The sequence below is a fragment of the Taudactylus pleione genome, unplaced genomic scaffold (genome assembly GCF_031769625.1).
Source record: "Taudactylus pleione unplaced genomic scaffold, aTauple2 ptg000731l, whole genome shotgun sequence".
NCBI classification, from domain to species: Eukaryota; Metazoa; Chordata; class Amphibia; order Anura; family Myobatrachidae; genus Taudactylus; species Taudactylus pleione.
In genome coordinates, this window is record NW_028285133.1 from 66,551 (window position 1) to 94,140 (window position 27,590).

At 45.0% G+C, this 27,590-nt stretch overlaps 1 protein-coding gene across 1 annotated transcript in view; it reads left to right on the top strand.

Moving 5' to 3' along the window:
• Window positions 1-27,303, top strand: part of CYB5B (cytochrome b5 type B) — a 44,589-nt gene extending 17,286 nt beyond the window's left edge. Inside the window, exons 2-5 of the mRNA XM_088456977.1 lie at window positions 12,551-12,679; window positions 15,333-15,359; window positions 19,739-19,773; window positions 26,624-27,303. Of these exons, the coding sequence (XP_088313103.1) occupies window positions 12,551-12,679; window positions 15,333-15,359; window positions 19,739-19,773; window positions 26,624-26,714 (282 nt within the window). The 3' untranslated portion in view covers window positions 26,715-27,303. The remainder of the gene's footprint in view (window positions 1-12,550; window positions 12,680-15,332; window positions 15,360-19,738; window positions 19,774-26,623) is intronic.
• The last annotated feature ends 287 nt before the right edge of the window (window positions 27,304-27,590 follow it).

Genomic DNA, 27,590 nt, shown 5'->3' on the forward strand with positions numbered 1-27,590 from the left:
CAGCAAAGCTGTCCTTGGAACTCGTCACTAGGCAGTTGCTAGGTTCAACTTACATATATATACTGTCACCAGCAACTGTCTAAGCGGGATCCTAAAGATTTGTATGCTGCACCGCACAGTGCGATTCATATATTTTCATTTAGTACTATACTTTTCTGTAGGTTATCTCTTAGGAGTCTTCTCAATCCTGTGACGTTTCACCCGTTAGCTTTGAGTAAGATGCCATATTACTAATAAAAAAGAAATGTATGGAACGGTATCTGTGTAAGATTTGATGTGTACAATAACAGGCTGTCGGCTGCAGATATGTTGTCGCTACAGGAAATGTAATGCGGGTCAGCCGTACGCAGGGAAATTCCTTTGGGATACTAATACTGCCTGGTCGTAGCTCTCACTTGTCCTGGCAGTTGAGGGTTATTGGGTGTGGATGATGGAACCACCCTATACGTAATTATAAGGATGAAAGGTAAAGCTGACACACATAGCAATAACAGTAAATAAGTATTTTTATTTAGAGGGCAAAAATCACAACAAAACTACGTCTTCTAAATTGATATTACTTTTATATAATTTGAGAAATCCCAGAAATTTCCACTATAGGGGGCGATTGAATTGTTTTTTTGGACAGAGATATGGATATAGGATATGGAGATAGGATGGGCACGTCGACGGAGCAATTAAATTGTTTTGGGGGGCCATTAATTATCGCGCCAAAAGCATCGGGGGCAAAACCCGTCAAAACTATTGGGCGCGCCACAAAAAGTGCCATTTGGGTGCCCGAGAAAGCTGGACTTTTCACACATTCTGGTCGCTGAGCAGAAATGTGGGTGCTCGCGTCATTCTCGTCTGATAAGAGCAACAATTTTAAGTGCTCCGTCGAGCGCCCATTACAACGCCCCCCCCAAAAAAATTCAATTTCCCCCGTAATGTTATGGCCTTTTATCTGTCTAGTTGGGTCATACCATGTAAGTGTAGCTTAAGGGAGCTGCTGTTGAGCCAGAAGCAATTGTACAGTTTGCCGGCCTTTTGCCTGGTTTTGATACTGATCATTTGTATAGGAGAGTGGATTTAGGTCTGGTTTATCTGGGTCTTCTCTGCAAGGGAATTCCTGACTGTTCTAGGTATTTTCTTTTTTTTTCATCATTAAATTTTTATTGAATATAGTACAAAATTTTTATGGGGTACAGAAAGAGAAAAAAAAAAAAAAAAAGGGGGGGGAACATACATAAAATAAAAGGATGTGGCAGTACACTTGAAGACATCAAACAAAAAAAAAAAAAAAAAAAAAAAAAAAAAAGGAACCAATAAAGGAACCATAGCTGCCTGAACATGTACTTAGATGTGCTAGTCCCGCTCTGGAGTCTCATTTAGATCAAAAGGAGAGGCACCCTGAGGAACCGGAGAGGGTAGGGATAGGGGTGGCGGTCCTCCATTTGTGACATACAGATACCAAGGATACCATTTTACAGTAGGGGATGAAATAGTCATAGAGTGAGGAACCTCCCTCGTCTCCATTTCAAAATGGGATTGTGTTTTAGTTATGACTTTGGCAAATGGGGGAGGGGGAAGGGGATTTCCAACTCTGAGCAATAGTAGCTTTAGCAGAAATCAGAATATGGCCAAGAACATATCGGTCAGATTTGGGTACAGAGATTGGGTACCAGTGGAGAAGGGCGAGGGAAGGATCTGGGATTAAGGTGAGACCCAGGACATCTTTAATAAGATTGAACACTTCCTCCCAAAAGGGGCGTATTACAGGGCAATCCCAGAAGACATGAAAAATAGATCCTTCAGAATGACAGAGACGCCAACAGAACTTTGAGACTGTAGGCCAAATTTTATGCAATCTAGAGGGTGTCAAATATAATCTATTTAAAAGTTTTACATACATCTCAATATGGTTAGTGCATTTAGATATAGAGAAGGTAGAGAAATAGATAGTCTCCCATTGGGAGAAGGTAAAGGTACGTTGAAGATCTGCCTCCCACCGGAGCTGAGCAGGGGACTTAACCGTCGGGGCTATGGGGGAGAGTACGGAATACCAAAAAGATATTGCACCCCTAGAGGAGGGGTTATTAAATTTACTCAGAATTAGATGTGGTGGAGTCTGGAATACGGTAGGGCCGGTGTTCATCAGAGCATACCAATGTGTGAGTTGGAGATAGTAAAACCAGGCTGATGATCCCAATGGGTACTTAATGCACAAATCTGTGTATGATATTAAAGAGGACGGGGAAAGAAAGTCTGCGAAAGACACCATGCCCAAGGACATCCAGTAGGACAAATTGAGATTAGGCAAGATCCTGCTCAGCGCCCGAAGGGAAACATTTCTGGTAGGTAAGGCAAAATCGAAATGGGCCAAGAGACTGTTATCCCAAACTTTTAAAGTGTCCAAAATTGTTTTAGGGAATAAAGGGGGTTGTGGTCGCAATCTATAAGGTATCCATAAAAGGTCAGGGAGGGGAAAGTGCCGCAGGAGTGCATGCTCCAGATCAACCCAGGGTTTGACTGCAGGAGGGAGAGACCAGTCACATATTTGAGAAAGAAGGGCCGCTTCATGATATCTAGTCAGGTCAGGGAGATTAAGGCCTCCCTGAGGTTTAGGACGAACCATGCGACTATAAGCCATTTTATGAGCTTTGCCTTTCCAGATATATGAAACCATCAAGCGGCGCATCTGTTGCAGTAGCCTCCCTGGGACATCATATGGAATAGCACGGAATAGGTACATCAGTTTTGGTAAGAGCATCATTTTGAACGCCGCTATACGGCCCAACCAGGAGATCTCGTGGCTCATCCAGGCAGTGGCTAGAGAGGACAATTGCAGCAAAAGGGGAGCATAATTTTCAGTAAAGACACCATCAATAGAGGAAGGTATATTAATTCCCAAATAGGATAGGGAAGACTTTTTCCAAATAAAAGGATAACGACTCTTTAATGATCGTAAATAAGAAGGTGAAATATTAATAGGTAAAGCTTCAGTTTTTGTAACATTCAATTTATAATAGGATGCTGCGCTGTAAGTATCTAAAATGCCTTGGAGCGATGGCAGCGAAATATCCGGGTCGGTGACAAACAACAAAACGTCATCTGCAAACAGACATAACTTATGGGAGGTATCATAAACAGAGAGCCCTGGGAACTCAGATGATTGTCGAATCTTTTGCGCAAGAGGTTCTATGGCCAACACGTATATTAGTGGAGAGAGTGGGCACCCCTGTCTTGTGCCGTTAGAGATTGAGAAGGGTGAGGAGAGAAATCCATTACTAAAGACACGAGCAGAGGGATCAGAGTAAAGGGCATTAATGGATCGGAGAATATCGCCCCGAAATCCATACCGATGTAAAACCTGACGCATATAGTCCCAGTGAAGCCGATCAAACGCCTTCTCAGCGTCAAGGGATAAAAGAAGGCATTGTCCCTTATTGAACGATACCCATTCCACTAAATCCAAAACCCTTCGGGTGTTATCAGGAGCCTGGCGCCCATGGACAAACCCAACTTGATCAGGATGTATCAGACGGGGGAGCAGTGGGTTTAAACGATTGGCGATTAATTTAGCAAAAATTTTCACATCCGTATTAAGGAGCGCGATGGGTCTATAATTTTTACTCTCAGAGGGGTCTTTACCAGGCTTCGGGATGGTGACTATTTGAGCTTCTACCATTTCGGGTGGGAAGGATCCAATATCGGAAGCTTCCGTAAATAAATTTAGCAAAATTGGGGAGAGGGCTTCAGTAAATACAGAGTAAAAGGAGTTTGAAAAGCCATCAGGACCAGGGGCTTTGCCCCTGGGTAGTTTCTGAATGACTTCCTGAATTTCCTTCAAGGACCAAGGGGCGTTCAGAGACTCCAGGTCGTCCGCATCCAGGGAGGGAAAAGATAGGTTATCTAATAACGAGGATATAACAGTAGCTGAAGGTTGGGGGATTGAGGGATCCTCACGTAGATTATATAATTTTGCATAATAATCCGAAAATAAATTGGCAATGTCAAGAGGATTAAGGCATTTCGCTCCCGAGGGGGTTAATAAACATTTAATTCTATTGCGAGCTTGCTGGCCCCTCAGCTTCCGGGCTAGTAGGCGGGAGGCTTTATTACCGGCCGTATAGAACTTGTGTCGTAAACGTGAAAAAGCCGCCTGCATACGTGAGATAAAGAGCTTTTGGAGTTGCGTTCGCACTTCTTGGAGTTGTTTGCGCAATGCTCTAGTGGGATGATTTTGATTTTGGGACTCTAAGGACCGAAGGGACGTTTCCAGATTATTCTGTAATTCACGAGAGCGAGCCTTAAATTGAGCTCCTTTTTGAATGGAAGTACCACGGAGTACTGCTTTTAAGGCACACCAATGTGTGAAAACAGAAGTATCGGTAGGGGAATTAGTTTGAATATATAATTTAAGAGAATCTGTTAGGGCCTGCCGAGTCTCTGAGTCTTTTAATTGATACTCAGGAAGGCGCCAGGGACGCTTAGAGGAAATGTGTTTGCCTATACTCCAAATCCACAGGACAGGCGCGTGGTCAGACCAAGCAATAGGGAGGATTTTAACCTTTTTAGTAGATTGTAGAGTTCGTTTATCCAGAAGGACTAAATCGATTCTGGAGTAACTATTGTGGACCGAAGAGTAAAAGGTATAATCCCTCTCATCAGGTAGATAAGTATGCCAAGCGTCATACAAATCATATTCCGCCAATAATTTCTTAAAGGCCAGCGATGGGCCCGTTACACGAGGGGAAGAGGAATGTCCCTGCGGCGAGGACCTGTCTAGTTTAGGATCGAGGACTAAATTAAAGTCGCCCAGCAAAATGAGAGCACCTTGTCTAACTTTAGATATTTCCTCAAAGGTGTCTCGTAAAAAGGGAACCTGTCGGGAATTGGGGGCATATAAAGATACTAAAGTAACTAAAGTCTCCTCAACTTTCCCAATGAGAATAAGAAACCTGCCATTCCCATCTTCCACTTTCCTATGTAATTCAAATGGAGTGTTAACATGGAACAGTATAGCAACTCCATTACGTTTGAGAGGGCTTTTAGCAGTATAACATACAGGGTATCTATGATCCTTAAATACGGGGGGGGCTGAGGATGAGAAGTGTGTCTCCTGGAGAGCTACAATATTAGCCTTATGATGATGAAAAGTAGAAAGAGCCAAGCGTCTCTTTTGTGGGGAATTAAGCCCCTTGACATTTAGCGAAAGAACCTTAACCATTGGGACATTGAAAACAGTGCATAATGTAAGCTCCTCCAAGTATACATGTCAGACAGCAGCAAAACAAAAAGGAAAAGTTACAGATGTACATAAAAAAAAAAAAGAAGAAGGAGAAAAATAAAAAACAAAGGTAAAAAAGAAAAATAGAGAACCCAAAAGGCCCGGTATATCGGGCCACAGTAGTTGCCGTGAGAAAACAATACGGCAACATGGTTAACATGTGGGGCGGGTCGTGACAATACCCATCCCTGAGACCTATTATGAGACATAATATAAACATATAATGATATAACATATTTACCTACCCCTCTCCATCCTAACAACAGGGAGATAGTCCCAATACATATTATGATGGAAAAGAGGATAGGAGGAGGGGAAAGGGATTATTGTAGTCAAACAGTAAACCACTTATTGTAAACAAAACAATACACAGAAGTTGTAAATAAACAACAGACCTTTACACCAGTAAGTTCTTATGAAACGACATAACATGAAACGACTGCAAAAGAAATCCAAATCTGTATCTATGAAAGAAACAGAGTTCTGACGTTGGGAAAAAAGAAAAATGGAAGGGATTTCAGAAAAGGCAGCAAAAATCGGCTTCATCCCACTCGAGACCACTCCGATTGGATAGGGAGAGCTTGTGAAGGTGTAGGGATCGAGACCGGAATCTCCCATTCTGCTAGTAATTTAACGCCAGCTTCCGGGGAAGAGATTACAAATGTCGAGCCATCTTTTCGTACTAGGAGCTTCACCGGGAACCCCCATCTATACTGGATGTCGTTATCCCGAAGCGCCTTCGTAAGAGGTTGGAATGTCCTCCGTGTATTTATAGTATGAATCGAGAAATCAGGAAACAACTGTAGGTTATTAAGGACTTCCACATCTGTCGAATCACGTGCCGCCCTGAGTATCTCTTCTTTGATGTGAAAGAAGTGAAGTCGCAGGAGAACGTCTCTGGGAGAACCTGCTGGAGCTGAGCGGGGCTTAGGTAGGCGATGAATGCGGTCGATCAATAAGTCCCGAACTTCTACAGATGGCAATAGCTTCTGAAAGATATTTAAAGCAAAGGACTGAAGTTCTGAATTTGATACCGATTCCGGGACGCCTCTAATTTTAACGTTGTTCCTCCGGGATCTATCTTCTAAATCTGCCAATTTGTTTTTGACCGCCGTCAACTCCGTAAGGACCGAATTGTGAGAGGTTAGAAGGTCATTATGCGAGGAGACTAGTTCTTGCATCTTAGTCTCCAAGTTATTCGTGCGGTCTCCAATACCTGTCACTTCAGTAGTGAGTTGCTTAATAGACACTTGAAAGTCAGAGGTAAGGTCCGTGCGGAATGCCTGAAGCATTTGGTGAAGAGTGCGGACAGTAAGCGGAGCATCAGCAGAAATATCAAGGTTGACGTCAGGGACAGGAGAAGGAACAGCCTTAGTTGTCAGCGGAGATTTCCCAGTAGAAGAAGAATCGGTGGTTCTCTGTGCTACAAATTTAATAGGAGGCGCGAGAGTAGACAACTTGCCTCTTTTGTTGGGCATACTGGCGTCTTCGTATAGCAAATATGAGAAGATAGATGGTTACTGTTACCAACAGTGTAGTATTAGGTAAATATGGGCTGTGGAGGTCTCATAGGGATGAGAAAGTAAATCACTGAAAAAACATGACAGCAATGTATGCTATTATCCTGGTATGAGGAAGATATAGAGGAATGCAATGTTCATCCAATAGGGGGATTGTAGTATTGGAATGGATAGGGCATACAGAAAGTTGATAAGTGCAGAACCAGCAAGAAGCAAGTATGTTATGGGCATGTAGCCCTGATCCAAAATGGCGCCCTCGGCCTCCTCAGAGGCGTCTAATGGAGTCTGGTCAGCAGCAGCCCTGGGAGAGGAGAGAACCGGCACAGCTGAGGAAAGCAAGGACCAGGGGACGCACTCACCGCGACCAGGAGCGCCGGGCAGCGCCCGTTACAGCAGCGCCACGCGGGACCCCGCCGGAGCTCCAGGCCACGATCCGCGGCACCCGGATGGTAAGTAGATCCACTCAGAGGGATAAGGTCGGCCGGCGGGGGACAGCGGCTAGTAGAAGGCGACCCGGCATCCACGGCAGCCGCAGGGCAGCTCCGTGTGGAGTTTCGTCAAGCCGCGCGGCACTCCACGATCCGCCGCGGGCAGATGACCCAAAATTTAGGCCGCGGCTTCTGGCGCGAGAAGGCCTCTGGTCTCCCGCCTCCGCACCAACGATTCCGGGAAGGCTAATTTCACTTCCCCTGCACCTAGCTCCACCACAGCCAGTATGTGGGGGGAAAAAAAGTCCCTTTATATGCTGAGGAAGGGGTTTACAGGCTTCCTCGGACGGAGCTCCCGTACAGTGCTGCCACTCAGGTCTGCAGTCAGGCCACACCCCCTGTTCTAGGTATTTTCTGATACATGGCATTTAATGCTAAATGTCACATGTGGTGATTTGGGGGTCAGGATCCCATCAGTTGGTATCTTGTCACACCCGCCGGATTCCCCACCAGTTATTTACCAAAAAAGGATCTTCGGCTAATTGCTGCGAGTAGTGGAGACGGGCAAGTTCAATTTAGCAGTTCAGGGGACGGTAGAACAGTGAAGGATTTACACTACTTTGATCTGGAGTCTTCTTGTTTTTTTTATTTTTTTTGTAAGGGTTAACTAGTTTGATGAGGAATCTGTATGACTTACTAATGCACCCCGTCAACATGGCGCGACATTGTCGTGCCAGCAAAAAGTCCCGTTTGAGCACTTTAAACTGGTCACTTTTAGGTAATTTCTGCTCGACAGTTAGGGGGGTTGCGGGTAGAAATGTCAGTGCAACATGGCAACAATTGAATTGCTCTGTCGGGCGCCATCTAGTGGCCATCAGTGCGCAACACATTTAAATTCCCCCCATAGAGGTGAGGAGCAGCATTGGCCAGAGAGAGAGATTTTTTTTGTTCTTTCCCATAAGGTATATAGGTTCTGAGTCGGACACAGCCAAATCTACGTGTTACGCTAACGCCATGGCACGATTTTGTTCATACTGAGACGCCACCATCTGTCGCACTATCGCAGGTGTAGTTTCTCAGTCTGACCATGGCCTCCTGTGCGAGCGGTTGTGCTTCTTGGGATGCAGCCACTTGCAGCGGCACGCCAGCGTCTGCTTAGCCACTCCTCTGTAACCTCCCGTGAACACCCACCGAAATCCACAGCTCCTGTGTCCAAATCTGTACTGCGTCTGTGCGGTGCCACTCGGACACATGCGCAGTCTTATCGCATCGGCCTTAACTGCGTACACCATCAACGCTGCTTCTACCTCTGAATCTGGCCCCTAGCGATTTAATGGTGGAACTTCCGTGCAGCCTAATGCCGGCCAGCATACATCTTGTATGTATGTATGTATGTATGCATTTCTGGGACAGCTGTTGGTGGATGATACTACTGTTTATGATTGGCACCTTTTGGAAGCTCAGGTTCTGGATCTATATTGGTAACAGTGGGGTCCAGTGAGATCATGAAAAGGCATTTCCACCTCACTTGGAGATATTGGAGAGTAAGTTCCTGAAGTAGGCAGCTGGGTCACAGGCATACGTGGGGTAGCTGGAGGAGTGTCATGGAGTTCTAATATGACACCCCACCCTACCACAATAAATATGCCATAATGACTGATTTTGTAGAAGTTGATCTAGGTGTAGCATTACTGTGGCAGAATACTTCCTCTGTGGATGTAGTCATAATGATATTTTAATAATGTCGACCCCACAATGTTGACAGTCGTGATGTCAACATTGTTGAAATGTTGACATTGAACATACTGGCACCTGCAGAATGTCTCCGTGAAATTTCGACATTCTGCAGGGACCAGATAGGTAGCGTTAGGCAGCGGCTGTGCCCGGGGAGGGTTAGGCTGAGGGAGGGGAGGGTTATGGTTATGCTGCAGGAGGGGAGGGTTATGGTTAGACTGCAGGGACCAGATGGCTAGAATTGGGTTGCGGGAGGGTTGCGTTATTGTAGACCTAATGGGTATCTGCAATATATACCACACTTTTCCTCTGGCACCCTGGGCAAGTTTGGAAGGGAACAGGAGAACAGTAAAGGTGAGACTGTTGCCAGGGGTAGGGGACTTTATTTTTAGGGGAACAAAACTGTGACCAAGTCCCTGAATGTCTTAATGTGATGTTTGCTGAGACTGCGATTTAGCATATTGTAAGTAAGTTAGATAGCTTGACCTGGTGGGGTGGGGTGGGGTGGGGCTGGGCAGGAACCAATGCAAACAAACAAGGCGTTAGAAGAACCAAATAGAGGGGAGATACACAGGACTTGATTATATTTTATAAAACTGTACATGTGGGGGCCTTTAGGAATTAAGCTTTTAAATATGTTCTTTTTGCCTGCGTTTACTAACATAGAGTTGGTCTAAACAATCTAAACAAGATTAATATTGATAAAACGTTTGGCCCTGAGAGTATCCACCCATGTGTGCCGTGGGAACTATGTTTAGTTATAGATAATCCATTATCCCTTTATGTATGGGTACATAAATATAAAGAATATGTACTACAAGACTAATGATTGGTCATGTCAAACTAAACTAATCTGTTTTATGCAACAAAATAAGTTGTATGGGTCCGTTCACTTAGCAGCTTAAGCAAATTTGTTTTATGAAACTGGCATAAATAGCGAGAAATGTGAGCTTCAATTAGAAATGCCAATTCACTGTAATCTCTGTGACTTTTCTACACAAAAGGAACCATTCCAGAAGGGCATGAAAAAGTGGGGAAACCATCCTGGACCCCAAAGAAGTGACAACTGTTATAGCAGGACCATATAGAAGGCTGTTAGTGACAGCTGAGATAGCAGGACCCTATAGAAGGCTGTTGGTGACAGCTGAGATAGCAGGACCCTATAGAAGGCTGTTAGTGACAGCTGAGATAGCAGGACCATATAGAAGGCTGTTAGTAACAGCTGAGATAGCAGGACCATATAGAAGGCTGTTAGTAACAGCTGTGATAGCAGGACCCTATAGAAGGCTGTTAGTGACAGCTGAGATAGCAGGACCCTATAGAAGGCTGTTAGTAACAGCTGAGATAGCAGGACCCTATAGAAGGCTGTTAGTGACAGCTGTGATAGCAGGACCCTATAGAAGGCTGTTAGTGACCATAAGGAAAGTATTGGAGGTTCTTACAAGCTGTGAATTGGCTGATATTTGTACTTTTAATTCATGTGTGAAAGATGATAGCACACAAGTGTTTTTCAGCAAATTTCACCAAAAGATTTTTCCAGTTTTTTTTATACAAGTTGTAAAAACTTGTAATGAGCACTTTTAGGTCCCATCTGCAAGTTCAAAAACCCCTTTTCCATCAATACAGCACATCCTCATACATGTCCCACATCATTTACACCTCCTCATACATGTCCCACGTCATTTAGCTCATTATTGAGCTTTTTAGAGAAATTCACCTGAAAACTGACTTGTCTGTATTTGGCATATTATGCCAAATACAGATTCAATTTGTTTTTTTTCGCGTACAATATCCCATCTAAAGTGACGGGAGATTAGGATGAGATATTCAATTGTTTTGGGAGCTCATGCCTTCGCACGGGTTGGGTACGGGTTGTTGGCGCTCGGGATACGAGCGGTCAGAATCCCAACTACAGGCATCCCAACAGGGTTAGGATACCGACACCTGTCGGTAAGTATCCTACCCCTAACCCTCTCTCTCCTGCAGCCTAAACCTAACCCTCCCTACTACTTACCATCGGGATGCTGATGCCGGGATTCTGACTGGTGTCGGGATTGTGTCATTCTGAGCGTCGGCATCCCGACAGCCGGGATTTAAACTACATCCCCTTTGCACATGTCGCACCCAATAGCACAGAGTTTCACGCTAATCCCGAAATTAGTACTGGTTAGCGCACCCAAACCAAGCACTTGTCGCACATTTTTGCTCGTCATGTCAGGAGACTGCGAGCAGAAATGTGTGCGCTCGCGGCTCTTTAGCCCGAGCGGAGCAACAATTAAATTGCTCTGTTGGGCATACTAATAATTAAATCTGTTTAAAAAAAAAAAAAAACAGTTGAATTCCCCCGCAAGTGCTAGATCATTCATTGGGCGAGGTGCTCCATAAGTTCTACATCCTGACATTCTTACCTTCTATAATAAAGATGTCCCCTACCTTTTCACCTGCTCAGGGGAAGCACACAAAAAAAGAAAGCAAATGCCCTCTAAAAAATGTTGGAATTGAACTGTGAGTTCTTTTGTTCGAGCGGCTCGCAGGACCCAACTCGCACCTACTTTGACCCCATAGACTGGGTCTTGGCAATACAGTTCATGTGGATATCTTTGTATTTTGCTAAGGATCCACAATAGAGAAGCATTAGGACATAACTGGCTGAGGGATAGGAAGCAGAAGGTTGTTCTAAATGGAATATATTAGGCTAAAATGACTAGTGAGGTGCCTCTCTCCTTCCCATTGTTTTATGAATGATCTTATAGACGGAGTAGGAAGTTTGCATGTTTTAATATGATATGAAGCTTGGCAAGGTTATGAATACATTAAGGACCTGATTCAAAGGTGGACGCCACTCCCGTCGCTGCTGCGACTTTGTACGCATCTGTACTGAGATTTTATGCTAATGCTGCAGCAGCCCACCGCCGGCGTCTCTAATATGCCGTTTGCATACACAGTCGCACCCTATGATTGCTCAGAATGTCAGTCAGACCGATGATGGCTATGAAACCAAATGCACAGGTAGCTGTGATGTAGAACATCTGCATCTTGTTCCCTGCACGCTGTGCGGGTGTAATTATGGCAGACTAGCAAGCAATAAATAGGGGGGGGGATTCAGTTAGCCATGGTCTTTACTGCATGGCTCAAGCTCCCTGGTAAAAGTGCCCAGAGCTATTCAATTCGTGGCCCACGGTAAGCCCGTGACTTGCACCTTCCGATGGCTCGAGCAGAAGTCTGCGTTCAGTGCTGCGTCTGGGCTAGTCGCGGGCTGCTAATTGAACGTTTTACCAGGGAGCTGAAGCCGCGCTGTAAAGCCTGCAGCTACTTGAATTCCTCCCATAGTCTGCAATTTGGTCACCTGCCGAACACCTAAGTCTCTGCATTTCAAATCCAATTCTGTAATTTTTTCTAGTATAATAGGGATGAAAGCAAGTCTGGTTGATTTTAAGCAATTCTTTATGCAGCAGTTTTCATAAATTCCGCTTATATTGAGTATAACTCATAAGTAGCTTGAGGCTTATACCGCAAGGCAAGCTAAGCTTTACGGAATGATGGTAGTTGGTAGTTTATTTGATATTTCGTCTGCTAATTCTCTTTCTTTATTTTGGCAGCACCCAGGCGGGGAGGAGGTCTTGTTTGAACAGGCAGGTACCGATGCTACAGAGAGCTTTGAGGATGTTGGCCACTCGCTGGACGCACGAGAGATGCTGAAGCAGTATTATTTAGGAGACCTGCATCCGGTAAGGAGAAACCAGCTGCTCTAAATTGTGGGACTGAATCTTCAGTACCTGTTAAATATAAATATTTTTTTTGCATTTCCTTTACCAGTGTCTATGATTACTTAGATGTAGACCCAAAGGCCAAAGTTGTGCAACCTGTTCACTGTTTTGGTAGTGTTTCAAGATGATCCAGCTCTCTTTTTTCAAGCATAAACACTTATTACTCTTTATTCAGATCGTCTATAAAGGATAAAGGTGGTTTTCTAATGCTGAAGTTGACCACAGCAGAGTCATCCATTTCATTGGCTGGTCCAGGATCCATTATGCTAAGAACCAGTGATATTACTGAAGCACTGCCCATCTGATATTCATGAGGCCTGACTGATATTCATGAGGCCCTTATTCCTAGCTATTTGGCCCACAAAAGTGAACCTGTCACTACCACACAGTGGAAGCAGCCATTTTATAGGCTGAGCTGCAGCTGGTGTTCCTGACTAGCCAAAACCCCCTGAATATTTGTCCATGATATGTCGCCATTTGCTATATAGTTGACAGGTTGCTTTCTTTGTTCATCCCCCCCCCAACCGACTGTCTACACGCTGTCATAATGTACACATTATAGGACCAATAAACCCCAAAACAATGACATTTTAGGTACTGAACAATATTTTTGACTTCCTTGATTTGTGTCACTTAGCCTGCAGCTCAAGTCTTCCCACAATTTCCCAATACAGCTGGGGTCACTCCCACATTTTTAAGATCATGTTGCGATGGGATCACATGAAGGTCGAAAAGCTGGTTCTACAAGCCTTTGACTAACCCATGTGTGAATGAATGAAAAGAACAATCCATATTGTGCATTTCTGCATGGCAAATTTGCAAAGTGGTCACTCCCTCTTTGCCTGCCCAGTTAGATAAGCTTCTTCCCCCTAACACCAAAACCTGCTGCAGAGGACTAAAAGACAATGATGGAATTTATTTTTTTTGCAACACTTCAGTTATTTCATGGATATTACTCCAAGTAATTCACAACCATTGCAAAACTAGTTTAAATAGTGGCTTTACTTACTGTTATTCTATCTTTGTAACCCTTCCGTTAAAATATATAGCCGCTCAGCCAATGTCTGATTGGGGCATGAAGGGCCCACCGGGGGAATGCAGTGGTAGGGGCACATGTATAAGGGGTGTGGTTATTCACCAGAGGGGGTGTGGCCAGTCAACCCAGATGCTTGGCTAACCAATAGGCAAATCTTGGTGTAGTTTCTATAAAAAGGAGCCAAGTACCCATATTGATCAGTGGTCCTGCTCCACCAGGTAACTGACCATCTAATAGAGTAACAGCGTACAATCTGAGGTCTGGAACATGACACCTTGAAGAGGAGGTGGGGCCTTAGGCAGTGGGGCCGACTGGGGATTTCCCCAGTACCCCTTTGGAGCAGTCCAACCCTGCGCTTAGCCATTTGTGTTAGACAAATGTAAGTATAGCTTTATTATGCAACGCAAATTACTTGATATGTGAAAATAAATGATCTCTATGTATATCTGATACCCAAAGACTACGATTGTCTTGAAGTCCAGCTATAACGATGGAAGCTCTGCTTACAGCACACATGAATGTGGTAGCTGTTTGCTGGCTGTTATATCACCTATAGGGGCTGGATCATTCTCCTATCTTTGCCACATAAACACAGTATGGGGTAAATTTACTAAGATGAGCGTTTTTAGAAATGAAGATGTTGCCCATAGCAACCAATCAGATTCTACTTAACATTTAACTAGCACCTTCTAGAAGATAATAGCTAGAATCTGATTGGTTGCTATGGGCAACATCTCCATTTCTAAAAACTCTCATCTTAGTAAATTTACCCCTATAAGTAAGAACAGACCTCAAGCAGACAACTCCCCTGAACACAGGCATAGATCGCAGTGGAGCCTCTGAGATGGTTTACTGAAACACATGGACATGTCGAACAGCATTTAGGGGACAGGAGGATCCTCTTCCCATCAGGTGCATTAATGAAGAAGGGGATGGAGAGATCCACGACATGCACCTGTTATTTAATAAATGAGCTTAAATGGGCTTTTGAGATGTATGGCCGAGCTAATGTGTTACCCGGTGACGCACCCTCCTATTGTATATTGAATCCACGGTGGAAGAACCAGAAGTACATGACTAGCGCTTATAGCTTGGAATTATCATTTTACATTAATATAAATGTATAGCACAAAGCTCAATGAAATGCCTACACTTGTATGACCTTTAGAACCATTTACTGCGGTACTTTGGCATAGCTGTGCCTTACACTGTGCTGTAAGAAAATTCTGTACCCTGAGCTGGGAAGCGATTGTAAGGACTATAAGCCCATTTGTATTGCAGAGTAGGAACGAAATCCCCTGGTTACCAAGTGTACACATTCATCCCCCATTTAATGTGTTTCTGTCCATTGCTCTGCACTGGAGTACAGTTTGCTCTAGATGTGTATAAAGCAAAGATCAGACCATCTCTACGAATCCAGTATTTGTTGTATAAGATAAGCAGGTTTTTCTCATAATCCTATTTATTTTTATATTTTGTTTGAACTGTGTAATAATTAACTTCAGTTTATAGTTTCATCTCCAATTTCTACCCATTAAATTCACTTTGTTTGGTTTCTTGTTCTTTTTTTATTAACAGGATGACTGCAAAACCAACAGTAAAAAGGTGAGGATATGTCTAATATACACAAGCCAGAAAGGCTTACGAGGGGCATCGCATTTGTATTGTTAGTCACGACCATGGCCACTAGGGGCAGTGTTACTGTGAAATTGAAATTGTGTTTGATAAGATATAATAGATGTACACATAAAGCAGTGCCGTGATAATACATAGTTATTTTCCATAAAATACATGTTTTCATAATGTGTAATATCGAACATGTTTGTAATTTACCTCACAATATGCCTGTCCTCTGTGAGCAAATGTAGGGGTCATGTTAGACTTGCTCTGAATGAGCCCCTTGTTAATGGTTTCTAGATATCATGCATAGTGATACCTATAAAATGTGTTCTCTCACACTGAAATCACCTGGCAATACTTACTGTAAATATATGAAGTAACACTGCTGTCAGCCTATCTACCTGATGTACACTCCACAGTACTGGCAGCTTTCCCTGCAGAGATTAAATATGACTTCCGTCTTTTCTAATTAGAGCTTCCCATAATTATTTATTTACTTCATGTCTCTTGTGCCCATTTCTCCTCCTCTCCCCCCACACACACATATACCTCAAATGGCCTAGTTATTTCCTCCCTGGCTGAGTATACAGAAGTGTCCACATACATCTTACCTCTTTATGTTACAAGTCACATTAAACATAACAAGTGAGCGCTAAGCGTCATTTTGTGTAACGTTTTACCTTCAAATGCTTCTTATTCGCAAAGCAATACAAATATGACACACAAGCAGCTTCTGCTGATTAAAATGATATGCGGCATGCCTATATTCTGTGTGTGAGTGCCGGTGTATCTGCATGCGAAACGCTACATTACAGTGTCACAGCTGCTAAAACTGTAACGTAGCATTTTGCACTGGGGTGAATCTATAATGAGTGCAGGGTGTACGGGGCACACCGTACACCATGCACCCATATTTTTTAATACCTCTATGGAGTCCCACATCTGTGTTATCAGCATTTCAGAAATCACTTGAAAAATGGCCGCCGCGGCGAGGAGGGGGCCCTGAACAGAGACTGCACTACACACAGGCGCCCTCCTCTCTTAATACGCGCCTGAATTTGCATGCCGATACATCCACAGTCGCACACAGAGTATAGGCATGCTGCATATCCTTTTAATCAGCAGAAGCTGTTTGTGCATCCTATTCACATCAGGAGACGCATCTGAAGGTAAAAAGTTGCACAAGAAGACACCCTGCGCTACCGAGTATGTGGACACATCTGTAAATACACACAAAATCATACCTTCAGAGAATTGGTGGTATTTGGCATATATTGTTTGCATTTGCTATGCATCTGGGTGCAAGTTTTTAATTTATCAGCTTCTTTAGGCTCTAAAAGACTTCAGTGTCCGACAATAGGATTTTCACATGTGATCGCATCACAGGTGTCTCTAGAGTAGGGGTTGCAATAAGTGTCTCCCCCCCCCCCCCCAGATGTTTTAAAACTACACATCCCAGCATGCCCTGCCACAGTTTTGTTATTTGGCCATGCTAAAAAATGTTGCAACGCATGCTGGGATTTGTAGTTCAACAGCAGCTGGATGGCGGTTTATTGTCCACCCCTGGTCTAGAGTGTGCACGCAAAAAGAGCTGACCAGAGCTGGCACAACTTCAGCTAACTAATATAAGATGGCAAACGAACAGCTGTGTAAAATATTGTTCATACATCTAAATGCATAACCTTCCACAGTTGGTGTTTATCAGCTACAGTGGTACTAGAAAGTTTGTGAACCCTTTAGAATGTTTCCATTACGTCTACATATGTGTTCAGTTCTTCATAGAAGTCACAAAAATAGAGCCGCCAATAGATAAACTAATTAAAATGTCCAGCATTTTGGGTATTTTATTTATTAATCAAAGTGATGCAACATTACATTTGTGTAGCTGAAATAGTGACCCCCTAGGATCCAGTAACTGGAGTGACCCCTCTTGAGCAGCAGTGATTTCACTCAAACGATGCTAGTAATTGTTCACCTGTCCAGCACATCTGTAAAGAGGAATGGGCAAATAGTTCCTCCAAGCCGAACGGCTTCAGCTCATTGGTTTTTGAGTTTTTCACACTTTAGGTTCTGCTCCAATATTTCTATAAGATTAAGGTCTAGGGGCCTGATTCAGACCCGCTCATAGCTGCCGATGGTTCGCATTGTGCACATGTGTACGCATCACAGTGCGCGAACCACTGCGCAAGAAAACGGGAAGCGCTCACTGCGCATAGACAGCCCTGTTGAATGGGTGACAGGAGAAGCCTTTTGTGGGTGGTGACAGGGGCTGGCCATTAAAAATGGGGGAGTGGAGGTGGGAACGCAGGCGTGCCTGAGCGTGTTAACGCCATTTCAGAGGCGTGCATAATTAAGAGGCAGCGTCATAGTACACGTCACTTGGTTGTATTTCAACCACAAGTGCTGCGATCGCATTTGATGTTACCGATGGTTGCATACACTTCCTGTAGATGACGTGCGCAAGTGGGAATCTCAAGACAGGCTGGTGGGCGTCTGCATACACAATGCAATCGCACGCCAAGACATAGTGGGCGTGCTAATGCCTTGCCGTGCGATCGCCTCTAGCAAGCGGGTCTGAATCAGGTCCTAGGATTGACTTGGCCATTCCAAAACGCTAAATTTCTTCTTCTTCAATCTGTGTGTGTGCTGCACCTACCTACTTTCTGTTGAACATCAGTTCAAGGACAGATACCTTGACATTTTCCTTTTGAATTTTCGGGTAGAACTCCTAGTTCCACCAATAATGGCAAATTGTCCTAGTGCAGTGGCAACAAAGCTGCTCCAAACCATAATACTGCCACATCCATGTTTCACGGCTGAGATGAGGTTCTTGTGTTGATTTGGTTTTCTCCAAATGTTTCAAAATTTAAGACAAAAGGTTTTCTGACTCATCCAGGTGGCATTTAGCAAACTTTAAATCAGCGTTGTTCTTGGAGGGGTAGTGGCTTCCTCCTTGGTATTCTCCCATGCCCTCTATTCTTGTTCATTGTTTGCCTGATGTTGTAGCCGGTACAAGAGAGGCCTGCAGATTCTTAGAAATTGTCTTGTAACTTTTTCCAGTTTAATAAGCAAGGTCAGCTCTTTCTGAGGTCCTCAGATACCTCCTATGATTGAGGCATGGCACTCATGCACCAGACTTTGGTACTGAAGACTCTGGTTCACGTACTTCCATTGAATGTTGTCCCATTGATTAACACTCCTGACTCTAATTTTTGCCTTAACGTATCTGATAATCCTAGGAATTGACATGCCTTTTCTGGCCAATACATTTTAATATTGTATCATTTTGATCTGTAAAGAAATTAAAGTATATATGTTTGCTTTAATGGGTTGATTCTAATGACATAGATGAAGCTCTGAGCACAGTAGTGGTCACATTTATGCAGAAATTCAGAAAACTCTTAACGTATTGACAAACTTTCTAGCACCACTGTGACAAACCCACAGAGTTCTGCTGTTGTCAGTAGAATACAAGAAGGTTCCATTGCAATGGGCTAAGCCACTGGTTCTCAAACTCAGTCCTCAGGACCCCAAACAGTGCATGTTTTGCAGGTCTCCTCACATAATTACTAGTGATATAATTAGCTGCACCTGTAGATCTTTTAAAATGTGTCAGTGCGTAATGAATACACCTGTGCACCTGCTGGGTGACATGCAAAACGTGAACTGTGTGGGGTCCTGACGACCGAGTTTGAGAACCACTGGGCTAAGCAAACACTGAACACTTATGAATGAAGTGATTGCTTGGCCTGACGAACTCTAATTACCGTGGTTTAATGCTGATCAATACTGCTAGCTTTTAGCCATGCAGGCCGATGTTGGCAGTAAGTGATTCCATGGCATGCACTGGCTAGCAAAGCAACATTTATTGTTGTTTAAGTAAATTTTATTATTGTATTTTATTCAGTCCTATAAGACAGAAAGCTCTCTCACAATCTTTCTTTTCATGCTTCACTTTTATTTATACTGTCTATCTTGATGTTTTGGTGCAGAGAATTGTTGTCCAGGACCATGACTATTTATAGCCATTTATCAGATCTGAATCCAATCCAATATCAATAGGTCGAAATGCAATAACCTATTTAGAGCAGATGTGTAATGTTTTCCGACCCTCCAACATGACCCCTTTCACCAGGTACACAATGCTCTGCTCCTGGACTTCCCTGATAATGTATGATTGCAGCCGCCTGAGCTGAGCTTGTTAATTGATGAGAAAGGTGTTTCACCACGTGTGGCTGCAATCCTAAATTAAGTAGGAAGTCCAGGAGCAGAGCATTCTGTACCTGATGGAAGGGGTCATGTTGGAGGGTATGTGTTTGCCAAAATATCATTGTGTTGACTTATTTAATGGTCTTTTCTTCCAGGACGATTTGATAAATCCATCATCCAGTTCATCCAGGTAAAGGTCTGCCCTTCTGTAATACATGTGTAATATTAATATATGTAGGAATCTCATATGATCTGTGATGTCTATATAAGGAGCATATTTCTACTACAGGGTCCATAGGGTATCCACAGGATACCTTGGGGTATAGGCGATGGCGGCAGCATCGGGCACCACAGAGTTAAAACTTTTAGCCTCCCAGGATGCACTGGGGTCGCTCCTCTATACCCCACCCCCTAGCCAAGGCCATCAGTTTTCGTCGGTGCCCGGCCAGGAGTCGGAGCACATGTCGCAGAGTGGGGCTGTTACAGCCCCTGAAGATCTTGCGAGGCAGCTGTGGCTGCACATATAGAGCAGACAGCATGGGCAGTCTGTTCAGACGTCCATGCTATTTCTCCTTCACCCCGCCGGTACCAGAACGCCGGTACCGATCCGGGGATGCTGGTGGGGGTCTGGGGTCACGGCTAGCGGTGACCCCGGACCACCCGGACTGTGGCCGGATCTAAGGGGCAAGTTGAGCAGCGGGTACCCGCCGGAAAACACAGTCCTCAGTCCCCAGGCAGGGGCTCCCTGGGGACTGGCTTGCGAGTGGAGCCAGGTATTAACCTGCGCTTCCACAAGCCCCAGGGACAGCGGGCCGGGGCTGAACGGTAATCGTCCGGTGTCCCTGGGGTTAAATGCATGCCAGGGGAGCGTGCCTTTCCTGTTTACATCCGGCGCCTCCCCCGCTGCACAGTGCCTCTCCACAGCGGTCTGGCGGGCTGTGTTCAGCTTTCCTCCCCCGGGGCCCGCCTCCTCTCTGCTCCTTGGCGGCCATTTTACCTGAATGTGCAAGCGCTGCTGGACGCTGAAGCTGGTGGCTGTGTGGTCCGGGTCCCCCTGCATACCTCTCCTTCAACTAAGGTAAGGTCAGTGTATGCTGCGCTGTTTCCTACCAGGCTCTGGTCTGTGTAGTTGATCTCAGCGCTGGTAGTGCAGTATGTTATTTCTGCATTGTATGTGACTTATTGCTAGCGCTGTGACTGTACTTTCACTCTATCAGCCTTTTTACTATCCCTGTCCTATCTGGACTACAAGCCCTTGCGTTGCGGTGCTGCAGGGTAGTCATGCCTCACTATAAAAGTATTTATCTGTGAGGGGAGTCACATACACTCCGTTACACTCGTTATGTCTGAAAGTGAACGTGAATTTCCACTACAGCTACAGTGTACCACTTGTAAGGTACCAATAGTGGAGGGTGATTTAATCACTGGGGGTTTAAGCAGGGCATGTTTTCTGATATCACCCCCAATTACTGTGCCGGAGTCTCTGCAGGAATGCCCTGGCCTTATTTTGCTAAGGCACTTATAACCCTTGTGGGTCAGCTGGCCACAACCCTGGCGTTACCATCTGTGTTTCCCCAAATGGGTTATAACGGCAGTCGGTCAGGTTCTCACTAATACAGGGGTGCCCCAGGCAGCTGGTGATACCCCAGTGTCTACCGCTCTTGTCCACCCAGGTCTCGCAGGAACCTGCGTGTGTAAGGTCACTGTCCAATACGGTACGGCACCTAAAGGACGTGTTGCAGGGGAGTCATCATTGAGCCTGTAGTGTATCAGAATGTTCTGCATTATAATGTTGCCATGACATCTGATGACGGTGATATTTTGTTTTTGACCTTTCAGACCAAGAACCCCTTCGTACTAAAAGGTGGAGTCTAAGTCAAAAATATATGTACCAGGCCTTCTAGGGGCAGTCCGTGCGGTCTTGGTTATTAAGGATAACGATCCCCCTGTGCCCAAAACTTAATATGCCTTCTTTAAGGATATTAAAGGTGAAGCCACTGCGTTCTTCTATCTGGTCAGTGATGGATCATTTAGAGAAAGCGTGGAGAAATCCGGGTAGAAGATGCCAGCCTCAGAAATGTTTGGCTGTCGCATACCCCTTTGCGGATAATTGTTTTTCCAAGTGGGAAACTCCGCCTCAGGTAGTTTCTCATGCAACACGCCTATTGAGGAGTGCTGCGTTACCCATGTCCTCCATGTCCTTTTTCAAGGATGCACGGATCATAAGGTTTAAATATGCCTAGATTCTCTTTATTCCCTTGCTGGAGGGGCGTTCGGACCGGCTATGGCCGTGTGTTCGGTGGCCAGTGCCAGCTGGGCTGATAGCTTGGAATTGTCTCTGGACTCTGACTCGTCGCCGGAATAGGCGGAGTTGGTGGGCAATCTGAGACTAAACCACGTATATTAATCAGGCAGCCCTTGGACATAAGTTTCCTCGCTTCCAGATTCTTCTCGGCAGCTTGCCGCTCCCTATGGTTGCACTCTTGGACAGCGGATGCAGATTCCAAATAGAGTTTGGAATACTTGCCCTTTCATAGACAGGTCCTATTTGCACCTCATTTGAATTGTGGATACTCTGGCAGCAGCTAAGTCTGCGTGTCTGTCATCAGTTGCGGTCCCTTCTGGGTCTGGTGCTTTGTCCTTTCGGCCCTATGGGACCCAGGGTAAATACAAAGTGCAGTCCTTTCCTAGGCAGTCAGCAACCAGGATATCGGCCTCTCCAAAGCAGCAGGCTTAGAGTACAACTCGTCCTACTCTCAACTCGGACGATAAGCGTTCGGCCTGACGGGCCTCCCCTTGGGCGGACCCCTAAGTGGGAAGCCGGCTTTTTCAGTTCGCCCAATGCTGGTATTTGACTACCGTGGACACTTGGGCCAGAGTGGTATGCCTCTCCTTTCGGAAAAGGCCTCCCAGACGGTTTTTCACTACAGGCCTTCCATCAGATCAAGGTCATGAGACTCCAGAAAGTGCTGCACTCTGTGCTCCAGGTTGAAGTTATGGTGCCTGTTCCGTTATCCCAGCGGGTAACGGGATATTATTCTAATCTCTTTCTGGTATAGAAACCCAATGGTTTTTACCGGCCCAACCTCCGGTCCCTAAACAGGTCTTTCAGGGTTCCTCGGTTCAGGATGGAGGCTCTTCAATCCATTATATTGGCAATGGAACCCATGGATTTCAGGGTGTCTCTAGACATTCAGAATGCCTGTCTGCATATCCCTATTATCTTAGCGCATCAGCAATTCCTCGGTTTGCGGTGCTAAGCCGCCATTTCCAGTTTCAGGCACTGCCCTTTGGTCTGGTCACTGCGCCTCGAGTATTTACTAAAGTCATGGCGGTCATGGCAGCCCACCTGCGGATGCAGGGTGTCCGCCTGTTGTCCTATCTGAGCGACCTCCTGTTGTTAGCAGGGTCTCCAGGAATCCTTCAGCGCAATCTGCTACTAAATATATCTGTGCGGCAGAATAATAGTTCGCTGATAACCTTAAAGAAGTAAAACCTAGTTCCCTCATTGAGGATGCTCCATTTCGGAGCCCTGTTGGTCTTCCATCTCCTGGGGATCTTTGTAACAGAAGACAAGATCTCTGCATTACAGGCAGGAATACGCAGTTGCCTTCGCAGCTGTCGGTTGCCTGTGCACTCAGCAATTAGGTTACTGGGCTCCGTGTGGTCGATGTTCGACGTGGTGGAATATGCCCAGTTCCACTCCAGGCCTCTGCAGCAGTTGATCGACTACAGCTGTGAGGGGTTGCCCAATCGGATAAAGACCTAGATATTTGTGCTTTCCCCGTAGGTACGTTTGTCTCTAGCCTGGTGGCTGCGGACTGCTCACCTGGACAGGGGGCGTCCCTTTTGCTTTGCTGACTCTGTCCTTCTGACGACGGATGCCAGTCTCCGAGGCTGAGGAGCAGTGCCGGGTCCACACTTCTTTCATGGAAGGTGGACGCTAACAAAATCTGCACTTCCAATAAATCTCTTGGAATTTTGGAACGCCACCACGGTGATTTTCATAACCACCAAGATGGAGCCCAAAGTCGTGCAGCTCTGACATAAGTGTCCCGCATTCTTGCTTGGGCGGAGGTCACTCTCTCTGCCATTTCAGCAGTGTTCATACCAGGGGCCGTCTACTGGAAAGCAGACTTCCTCAGCCGTCAAGACGTGCATCCAGGGGAATTGTCTTTTCCCCGGGAGGTATTTCAACAACTGGCGAACAAGTGGGGCCTTCCAGACGTAGACCTCAGGGCCTCCCGACACAACAACAAGCTGCCTGTATACGGGTCAGGAACAAGAGACGCAGGATCTCTTCTGGTACACTTTCTGTCGATCAGATGGACCTTCAGGTTTGTGTACCTATTCCCTCCGTGTTCCCTTCTTCCTCGACTGATTTGCAGTTTCAAGCAAGAAGGCGACACGCTTCTGTTGATAGCTCCAGAGTTGGCCAGACGGCACTGGTTCTCAGATCTTCGGGGTCTCTTAGTAGACACTACGATATAGCTGCCTTTACATCCGGACCTGTTGTCTCAGGGTCCTTTCCATCACTGGACCTGGGTAATCTGTCTTTGACAGCGTGGCTGTTGAGACAGCTCTCTTAAGGTCCAGGAGTTTTTCCGGCTCTGTGGTTAACACCAAAGCTGGAAAATCTACTTCTACAAGAATTTACCACTGTGTGTGGCATACTTTCTTTGGTGTCGTCCTAAAGGATATAATCCTCAGGTCTTTAGGATATCCAGGGTTTTGGCTTTCCTACAGGCGGACTTAGATCACGGTCTCCGCCTTGCTTTACTGAAGGGGCAAATTTCTGCCCTATCAGTCTAGATTCAGCGTAGGATTGCTAAACTTCCTGATGTCCACGCCTTTATGCAAGGTTTACTTCGTATTCAGCCTCCCTTCATCCCACCAGTGGCTCCTTGGGATTTGGCTATGGTCTTAAGAGCTCGCCAGGCACCGCCATTTGAACAGCTAGGCTCAGTGGATTTAAAATGGCTTACAGCTAAGGCTGTATTCCTTATAACCATTGCTACAAGGGTGTCAGATTTGGGGTCTCTCTCAGGTCGCCCTTTCTGATTTTTCATAGTGACAGGACGGTGCTTTGCACTTGCCCTGGTTTTCTACCTCTGGTAGTATATAGTTTCCGCATTACTAAGGAAATCATAGTACTGGCTTTCTTTCTCAGACCTCTCCGCTAGTGAGGCCTCCTTGGATGTGGTACGTGCTCTAAGGATTTATGTTGATCGTACCAGTTCCCTTAGGAAATCGGACTCCCTGTTTGTCCTCTATGGTTTCCATAAGATGAGTTGGCCTGCCACTAAGCAAACTTTGGCAGGATGGATTCGTATGGAGTTTTCAGAGGCTTACATTCATAAAGGCTTTCCTGTTCCATCCTCTGTTAGAACTCATTCTACTTGGTCTGTGGGTCCGTCGTGGGCAGCTCACCGTGGTGTCTCTGCTGTTCAGCTTTACAAGGCAGCCACGTGGTCTTCTGTCCATACTTTTTGTAGGGTATTATGCTTTTCATACCTTCGACTCTCAGGATGCTTCCTTCAGGCGGCGGATTCTCCTTCCAGCACAGGAGCGTCCCCACCCTTAAAGGATACTGCTTTGGGACATCCCCAAGGTATCCTGTGGATACCCTATGGACCCTGTAGTAGAAAATAAGAGATATGGTAAGAACTTACCTTTGTTATTTCTACGAAGTCCATAGGGTTCCACAGGACTCCCGCCCTGTCGCACCTGTACTGCAGATGGGCTTTCAACTGGTCGCCGGTTTTTCCGTCTTTCTCTGGTGAGAACGTGATTCTTGTGTGTTCCAGACTTTCTTCTCTTTTTCTTCTCCTCCTCCGGCCTGTGGCTTGTTACGAAACTGATGGCCTTGGCTAGGGGGTGGGGTATAGAGGAGCGACCCCAGTGAATCCTGGGAGGCTAAAAGATTTAACTCTGTGGTGCCCAATGCTGCCATCGCCTATACCCCAAGGTATCCTGTGGAACCCTATGGACTTCGTAGAAATAGATATAACAAAGGTAAGTTCTTACCATATCTGTTATTTTACTAAAAGTCCATTTTAAACTATGTAAAATCTATTTTTTTTTTTTTTTTTTTAAGTATTGGTAAATGTGTAATTTAGCCCCAGAAACACAACATTGAGCGATATATATATATATTTTTTTTTCATAGATTTTAAATTGATAAAAAATCGATTGAATCGATCTTTGGTAAATATACCTCTTAGTCCTGCAGCTGTATGTTTTCTGATAAAGTAATAAACCGTGTGTATTTTATAACGTAAGTAGGTACACCGGTGAGTGTGCATCTTATATAAAATATGTAAGCTAGACAGTAAAGAAGTGAAGCACAAGTAAAGTGTGCTTACACAAACTACACCAGTTATACACCATGGAAACATAGCAGGTCATACCTTACAATGACTGACGTATCGCTAGGCCAGTGATTCCCAACCTCTGTCCTTTTAGTGATATCCATGCTTGAGCACAGATGGTTAAATCAAAATTACTGAGGTACTAATTAAGTCACCTGTGCTCAAGCAAGGATATCCTTAAAACCTGGACTGTTAGTGTGCCTTGAGGACCGTGGTTGGGAACCCCTGCACTTGGCCATTTGTCTTGCTGAATCACTGCAGTGACTTGGAACAGTCTCAAACTGTTTATACTTCCCTATGTACAATATTAGGAAGCAGTAGCCTCACTTACATACGAACTCCTGTTTATGATTTCTCTGAGGATGTCTCGTAAAGGTTCAGCTTATGTCGCTGTAATAACCCAGCACAAACATTTATATAGAACCATATGCATGGCATTAATGCCAGAAACTTATTTGAATGGCTCTTGACTGGAGTGCGGAGGCTGAGGCAGATCATGCAAGACAGGACATGTTCCGGTTGCCAGGGAGCAATTCTTGGTCACTGTGGCGGCACTTTATAAACCTGCTAAAACCTGTATATAACTGGTGATAACAATGACCTGCTATATACAAATACCATGGACAGAAAGATTTATGACGATTTTCTTTGTTCCCGCTCCCCTTACAGCTCATGGTCCAGTTGGCTGATCCCAGCCGTGGCTGTGCTGATTCTGGGCCTCATGTATCGGTTCTACTCCCTGGACAGTCGCTCCTCCTGAATGTTACCCACCAACCATGACCAGCCTGTCTTCACGCACAAGAAAATGAGCAGGATCCGAAACACAGAGACGAGTTGCCCCCATCCTCCCCACACACATCTCTGCCACAGGTCCGGATGTAAGACTGGTACGGAGCCTCCTCATTTTGTCTTGGTGATGGAGAACTGTCCTCCATGCTGTGCGCGTGCATTCGTGTTCTGATCCCTAGCTCAACTTTAGGTATTCTTACAGGACTGGTTACCAGGATATTGCTGTCCGGTTGAGTCCAAGAGCATGCCTATTTCTTTGTATTATTTTCTATTAAATCTCTTCACTTAATGAGCCTACTGGGGTTTCCAGATTTTCTGTGGTTTGCTTCTTATTACTGGTGCAGAAAAGCAGCTTATTTTCCAGTCTGGTAAAGCTATGGATGCATGTTGGAACAAACTGTACAGTGTTCAGCATTTTAAACTCTCAATGCCAGTGGGTGCGAATGACTTTCAGCTATCTAAATCACTAAACTGTTGTCATAAATGTCATATTTACACTTAAAGCCATAACTATGGAGATTCAGAAGTCAATGATTTTAATAAACTTTCTCATGTCTTAATTCTGATTTTCCTGTGCAGTGATTTTTATCCATCAATACTGAAGCTTTAGAGTGCAGCTTTGTCGTGGTTAACGATGGACGGAAAGCTAGTCGTCTTTTTTCCATGGGAACGGTTTTATATCACTGCACTGTTACTTTATTTTAAATGCACCCATTAGCTATGAACAATAAAGGCAGCCATTTATGGGCCTGCCGATATTCTCTGTTCTCTAGCAATGAACTGTCCTGAATCATGGTTTTTCTCTGGTATATTCATTTAATTGACTTAACCAGTAATTGTCCCAAAT